This window comes from Poecilia formosa, unplaced genomic scaffold, assembly GCF_000485575.1.
Source record: "Poecilia formosa unplaced genomic scaffold, Poecilia_formosa-5.1.2 Scaffold298, whole genome shotgun sequence".
NCBI classification, from domain to species: Eukaryota; Metazoa; Chordata; class Actinopteri; order Cyprinodontiformes; family Poeciliidae; genus Poecilia; species Poecilia formosa.
In genome coordinates, this window is record NW_006800237.1 from 734,993 (window position 1) to 742,137 (window position 7,145).

At 35.5% G+C, this 7,145-nt stretch overlaps 1 protein-coding gene across 3 annotated transcripts; it reads left to right on the forward strand.

Moving 5' to 3' along the window:
- Positions 1-12: 12 nt before the first annotated feature.
- Positions 13-6,076, forward strand: LOC103152035 (sialidase-like). 3 transcript variants are annotated; one of them, XM_007572360.2, is made up of 13 exons: positions 13-308; positions 414-1,658; positions 2,104-2,247; positions 2,368-2,467; positions 2,625-2,779; positions 3,006-3,237; positions 3,348-3,517; positions 3,641-3,790; positions 3,954-4,107; positions 4,190-4,293; positions 4,640-4,822; positions 5,078-5,116; positions 5,207-6,076. In XM_007572360.2, exons 2-13 carry the CDS (start codon positions 1,611-1,613, stop codon positions 5,636-5,638), a joined length of 1,911 nt encoding a protein of 636 aa, XP_007572422.2. In that variant the 5' UTR covers positions 13-308; positions 414-1,610; the 3' UTR covers positions 5,639-6,076. The 3 variants fall into 3 exon arrangements, with proteins under 3 accessions (XP_007572422.2, XP_016516291.1, XP_016516292.1); XM_016660805.1 differs by having other exon boundaries at positions 3,348-3,460; XM_016660806.1 differs by lacking the exons at positions 13-308; positions 414-1,658 and having other exon boundaries at positions 2,009-2,247.
- Positions 6,077-7,145: the final 1,069 nt, after the last annotated feature.

Consider the following 7,145-nt stretch of genomic DNA (forward strand, 5'->3'; position numbering starts at 1 on the left):
CATTAAAAGTGTCAGTACTTACAAAACAATGCTTATGCACATCCTGTCAAATAAAGTGTTACCAAAATATGACTACTACTTATATTTTGGAAATGGTTACTTGTTGCCAGATGAGTAGATTTTTTTCTCTCTCTCTCTTTCTTACAGCAGTGCACGTTTTGGAAACTGGCACAAAAATAAGTCTCCAACAGAATATCGCTGTGGTCCTCGCTTGATTGTTTTTGTGGTTGGAGGGGTGTCACACTCAGAGATGCGTTCTGCTTATGAAGTCACTCGAAGCACTGATGGAAAATGGGAAGTGCTTATTGGTGAGAGAAGTTTTTAGTTTTTCAGTTGTAATTCTCAAAGCTCTTTCTGCAATAAAGTTCCCAGTTTTTTCTAATTATCAATGTTTACATTTTGTGTCTTGACAGGATCATCTCACATCTTGACTCCAACCACCTTCCTTAATGACTTGAAGGGTCTGGAATAAATTTCCAATTTATATCTTAGTCCCTAAGTAGGTAAAAGCACAAGGAATAAAGGAAAAGTTTTTCATTTGACTGGTTTCTGGTATGCTGTTTTTTTTTAATGTATTAACTTAATTTGAATATGAAGAGAACCTATAGATGTAACTGTGGAAGGAAATGGCCTATTCTATAATTCACTCTTATTTTATTGTGGATGTAGTTTTGCCTGGATTAGATGCTTATGTTCTAGTGACTAGATATGTAATATTTATATAGATGCATGTATTTTGATTAACCTATTACCAACCAAAAATCCTGTTTGATTTGCCAAGATGGTTACTTGTATATCACATGATGCAATTAGTGAAATTGTGACTTACTGAGATGACAGTTAAAGTAAAAGATTGAAGGCTGCTAGGTTTTTTTTTTCATATGTAGGTAATTGTATCTTAGAATCTCAACTGCTGTAATGAAATATTTTTGAAGTATTGCATGACTAAATTAATATATTGCTGGGTGTTTTCTGTCTCTATTCAATAAAAATAAAACCTTCAGATGTTTGTTTTTCCTTTAGTTCCTGGACATTTAAGATGATCTGAAGTTAGCCAAAATCCTTTGAGTAATATTTTCAGTTTTTGACCATGTGAGTAAAAGTAATATAATTTCAATATTTAATAGCCTGTTCAATACTTTCTGTTTTCATAACATAGTCTATTGACATCTGCTTGGAATTTGGGAAATAAAACCTGCAAAAATGGACAGAAGGACAAAAGGTATTTTGTACACTTCACATGTCAGTTTTATTGGTCTGACAGGCCAGTATCATAATACTGATTTTAATTGCTTCCACTGGAGCAAACATCAAGTTTAAGTAAAGTGGTGGGTCAAAATGAAGAACGTGTACATCGCTCATGAAAAGAGATCATCCTTCTCTATGGTCAGGATTATGTTTTTATCCAGGATTATAAATGGTGATATTAAGAAGGGAGGGCTAGCTTGTCTCTTAATGACTGGTTAATACTCAGGACTCAGAACCACTTTACTGTGTCATGTTCAGCAAGCATTTAGAGGAGCATCGGTTGGAATCTTTTTTTGAATAGCAGTTTGTTATACATATAGTTTATTGCAATCACATTTTTACCTCCTTTTAATTTTTACAAGATGACATCTGCTGGAGTCAAGTTAAAATCGGAAGCTGCTGATACTGAGGTAAGACATCTGTGGCAATACAAGTATAATTTACTTGTGTGTTAGCGATGGTTTTTTTTATTAGACTTTCTGCAAAATTCTTAAGTTTTTAGTTCAAACCTTTTTTATTTTGATTATGTTGCCACTTAATGTTTGTCTTCGACTTTCTCTTTGGAGCTGGACTGACTAATAACTGGGAGAATAACTTTTAAATCCTTGTTAGTTTTTGAATTGACTAATATCTTTTCTCCTGGCTTTTCCCAAAGAATTAACCATTTTTATACTCTTCCATGCATTAGACAGTAAACAAAGAACATTTTATTTACAGCTCTCATCATTCATTTAACTACCAGGACATAGACTAGAACATATAAAGAATTGAATATGTGGACCTGCTTTGGTTTTGAGTTGAATTACTGACTACTACTGACTTACTCTTTTCAAAAATTGTTTCTTGCTTTTCTAGGCATCAGACAGTAAAAATGACCTTGGTGCAAACCCTTTGAGCTCTGTGACACAGAGTAGTGCAGATGTCGACAGAAAGCGTCTAGTGGCTTCTGTAAATCAGTTACAAGTTCCTTCTCAGTGTCAACGCTCCAATTCTTTAAGGGTCTGTTCTAATAAATGATTAGTGTAAATATATTAAATTTCCACTATTCTTCTTTAATGTTGCATAATTGAATGTTCATATTGACATTTTCCCCCCAATCTTTTCACATAAATAAAAAAGGAAGAATCACCTGAAGAACAGCAAAAGTTTCTCGGTATGATCGCTCATGGCCAGCGCGGACGTATAGAAGACCAGCGCTGCGTTTTGAGTCCTAGCGCAGGTACTCCCCGTCTACCCAAACTTTCAATCCTTTCTCAAATACATGAAACAATACTGAAAAAGAGCAAAGCCTTTCAATATTAATTTTAATACAGATATATAGATACACATATATGACGGTGTTTAGAAAAACTGTTTCTGTTTAATTTTATCATCAGATCGGGATTTTTTTTTAAACCTTTTGACACAAGCTCAAAGTGGAAGGCTGGATGACCAGCGAGTATCACTTTCATCATTACCAGTATCACAGAATGAAAATGGTGACAATAAAGGAGACTCAAGCTGCTTGTTTCAGATGGTCTCAAAAGTCCAGGTTAGTTACTTTTTGCTTTCTGTGAAAAAAATATTTTCACCATTGTTATTAAAAAATCACCACCACATGTTCTCATTGTTTGGACAGAGTATTACCCAACAGGTTTAATGGTGTTTGTTTATTTACTTATTTATTTTTTTAAAGGAAAAATCTATGTTTTTATTGTGGCTATGAAACCTAAAATTCTGTCAAATTTTTTAAAAAATAATTCCTGCTGTAACTTCAGGGTTCCAGGATGGATGACCAAAGGTGTTGCCTGCCTCAGCATCAAAGCCCACAGGCCCTTATTTATGAAAATAATACAAAATTATCACCTGCTTTGGGTCCAGAGCGCTCAGCCTCCTTCAGCACAAACTCACATGTAAATCCAAAGACTAAAGAGAAACAACGAAGTGCGTTAAATGTTAATCCTCAAGGATTGCCCAGTTCCAAACTCACTCTAAGCACAATGCCACAAGGTCAGAGCCAGAATTCTTCTTTGACTTAATAACCCTTTTTGATCAGATATGTTGATGTAATCGAGTACATGTTTAATGTTAAAATCTGGGTTTCATTTTTTCTTTACTAGATGATGAAAAACTCTTCAGTTTGGTCGCAAACTCCCAGGCAAGACGACTCGATGACCAGCGTATGTTTCTTCCATCATTACCAGGAATACAGAACGGAGGCACCACATCAACAGTAACTCCTGCTGAAATGGATGCAAGATATTTATGCTATTTAGTTTCAAGAGTCCAGGTTGGCGACACGTTTGATCAATTGAAGTTATGTGTTTCACATATATTTGCCTTTTTACTGGCAAATAATATGCATTATAGTCTAGATTTAACATTTATTTTTAAATATATTTTCCTATTATAGGGCTCAAGGATGGATGAACAAAGATGTTCAGCACCCCAAATCCTAAAAAATTTGAACACCCCTTCAACTGAGTGCAAAAACCTAATAAATGATGCATCTGATAAACCTCCTGAGAGTTCAGCTATCTTTAATGGTCCTCAACACTGGCAGGTGAGAGACCTTTTTGCAAAATATATTGCTTATAGTTTTAGCAATAAATCCGTATTTTGTTTTGAAGCAATGACAAAACGGAACAGGTCTCTGATCTGTTGACATCAACAGGTCAGGGGTCAGATAAGAGGCCTATGCTTTTTCTTGTCTTTTCCTAATATAGGATTTATCTGCAGCTGAGCAGGAGCAATTTTTTGATATGATAAGACATTCTCAAAGTGCGCGAATGGAAGACCAACGATGCTATTTACAACCTTGCCACAGTACAGCTACCACTCCAGTGCACAATGGCGGCCCTTTGAATAATGGGCTCATGGGTAAGAAAAACACACAGGACAAAATATTTCAAATCTAATTCTATCTTTGAGATGTCAGAAATAACTTAAATGTTCTCAATAGGGTCAAAACCTATTGCATTCGTCAACAGTAAGAACCCCAGTCAGACATTGTTACAAGATCAACATTCTCCAGGGACAAGTCGAATATCTGAAGCAAAGAAAAATGTAAGAAATCCAAATACTGGTTTCCCAGTATGATGCAAGTTGGGTATAAATTATTGGATAGGTAAACTAAAAAATGGCAAAGGTTGCTAAATGAAATTTATGATTTCTTTGTTTTTGTTTCACAAAATTTAACAGCTCAGCTTTATAGCTATACATTGAGAGTTTATACAGTTTTCTTTGTATATAAAAATAATGTATTTCATCAGTTGTTTTATGTCAAGAAGCATATTGACCCATTATTTTAAAAGCTGTATTTGTATTTGTTAGTATTTAGCAGTGTCTATAAACTAATGTTTTAATGGTACAGTATATGACTAGAATTTTGTGGAATTTATTCCTTCCCTAGGCATCACCACCATATATTATTGTGAATGAAGGAACACCTGCTACATCAAGGAAGTCCTTTCGCAGGAGTTCCTCTCAGCCCCAAATTTTTGATGCAGAATCAAGCTCTACTTTGGCCTTACCCAAGTCTGCTTCATTTACTCCTGAGACTGAATTCAGGATGGATCAAAACTCTCAGGCACAGGTAGAAACAAAACTGGAGATACAACTGAATTTTAATTTTTCTAGAAATATAGATAAACATTTATCAGAGTCATAAGAACTGGTCAAAATCCCTATGGAATTTCTGATCTACTCCCATCTACAGGAATACAGTTCTGAATATTTTCAATGATGTACATTCACATGCGGAGTCCTTGAAGGGATGCAGCAAATGAATTTATGGCAGAATTAATTTCAGCTATTATTTTTGTGTTGACGTTTTTGCTTTCTCCAATAGATGACATTGAAAGTATCACTGAGTGTAACACCACAGCCAGTAAGTGCCACCACAAACTATGAATGTTTTGACTTTGCACAAATAAAAAAAAAATCCTGAGGCACTTCTTTGTCTTCTTGTCTGTTTCAGGGAATAAAGAATGACTATCAAGTACCAGAAGTCTTTCTTACTCTTGGTGCTCCAGGAGACAACGTTGTGATTCCTCTTAGTCCAGTATTTGGAAGACCACCATCTTTGGACTTAAACCTAGTCCCCAAAAAAGATGCTAAATCTAGGCATAACTCTCCAAGAATGGCAAGTCCAAGGAAAGCACATTCACGGCCATCATCTCCCTACCGGGAAGAAGAGCGTCCTATAACTGCAGGCCCAAATCAGAAGGAGAAACTTTTGACCTGTTCTGTCAGTCCAAATAAAGAATGCTTCTTTATGAAAAAGAACATACACTCTGCCCAGATGCACAAAGGGACAGATCTAGGAAGAGAGAAATGTCAAGGTGTTCATAAAAAAGGAAGAGAGAGAGTAGAGCAAGGAAAGGGAGTTGGAAAGAAAGATAATAAATAAGTCTGATTGTACACTATCTGTACATAAAAATAATAGTTAAATATAAAATGTCAGAAAAAAAGTTACACTTTGAATGTAGTTTTTTTTTCAAGGGTTTGTTGGCTCCACTGCCCTTTATTTGAAAGCAGGTCAACAGGAAGGAGGGTAATGAGAGGGAGAAGGACGACATGCAGCAAATGTTGCCTGTCCAGGAATTGAACTACCACCACGAGTACTAGGGCCTCCATACGTGGGTCATGCTTTGTCCCTGTGCCACCACAGCACCCCCTAGAATGTAGTTTTTGTTTGCTTTGTCTTTAAATGGTCAAATAATGTACAAGCCTCTGTTAAATTATTTATTTTAGGGGTGCTGTGGCGGTGCAGCGGTTAAGCACAACACACATACAGGGGGCCTTAGCTCTCAGCATGGCTGTTGCAGGTTCAATTCCTGGCCTGGTGACCCTTACCACATGTCTTCCCCCTTCTCTCATTACCCACTTTCCTGTCAATTCACTGTCAAATAAAGGCTGCTAGAACCATTAAAACCTTTTTATTTATTTTTTTTAATATTGATTTTATGAGATGTTTGTAATTAAAAACTTATATAAAGTATATATACTTTATATATAACAACTTTTGTTGTAGCTTGTCTTTTGAGTTGTAGTGTAGAAATCATTGTTTTTCTGCCATGTTTTCACTGTAAACAAGTACATTTTCCTTTTTTGTATATTAAAGGAATAAAAACGGTTGTGACATGTTGAAAGTTAAATGACTACATCAAAAAAAAAAAAAAAATTAAAACTTGTGAAAAACAAACTTGGTACATTTTTGTTGTTTGAAATAAATGCGAAATTTGCCACAGCCAGTAGTGCAAAAGAAGTGACCCGTGATTATATTTCAGTGAAAATGAGAATATTTTTAGCGAGTTTTACTTGCATTATAATTTTGATGGATCAAGTTTTGAATGTATTGATCTGTACTTGCATAGCGCTTTATCAAGTTCAGACGTTCACAAAGCGCTTAGTAACTACATTTATTCGTTGACCCGTTAAAGCACAAGCCTGAGGAAATATTCGGAAAATTCCAAGGGCACCTGATCGAAAGGGGGTCCCCACAAAAAAGGAAAAACGTTTATATAAGACTTTTTTTAATTTTTTTACATGTTTGTTATTACAGGCCGGATAATTTTTACAGTAAACCAAACAATTTTTGGTAGTAAAAATTAAATGATACCACTCTCAAACCAAGAAGCAAACATTCATATTTACTGAACCACCCCCCTGCATCTGCATGAAATGGTTTGTTCCTGCTTAGCGCTCTTGACGCTAACGGTATTCAGCAACAGATGACAATAACGATTGTGACCAAGAAAAGTCAGGTTTTTGAAAAAAAAGAGGAAAAAAGAGAAGACTGAAAAGAAAGGGTGCTAATTTGTAACCCACCTTTTCTCCATGACAGGTTGGTAGACTGTAGTGAGTGATTATCAACCTTATAGCTTAGTTAGCTAAAAGGTAACTAAGTTTTTAGC

Bases quoted from the DNA above. Each gene is read 5' to 3' on its own strand.
- LOC103152035 (XM_007572360.2), top strand. From the start codon at position 1,611: ATGACATCTGCTGGAGTCAAGTTAAAATCGGAAGCTGCTGATACTGAG. The intron at 2,468-2,624 runs GTACTCCCCGTC...TTTTATCATCAG, and splicing joins CGTTTTGAGTCCTAGCGCAG to ATCGGGATTTTTTTTTAAAC. The intron at 2,780-3,005 runs GTTAGTTACTTT...CTGTAACTTCAG, and splicing joins AGATGGTCTCAAAAGTCCAG to GGTTCCAGGATGGATGACCA.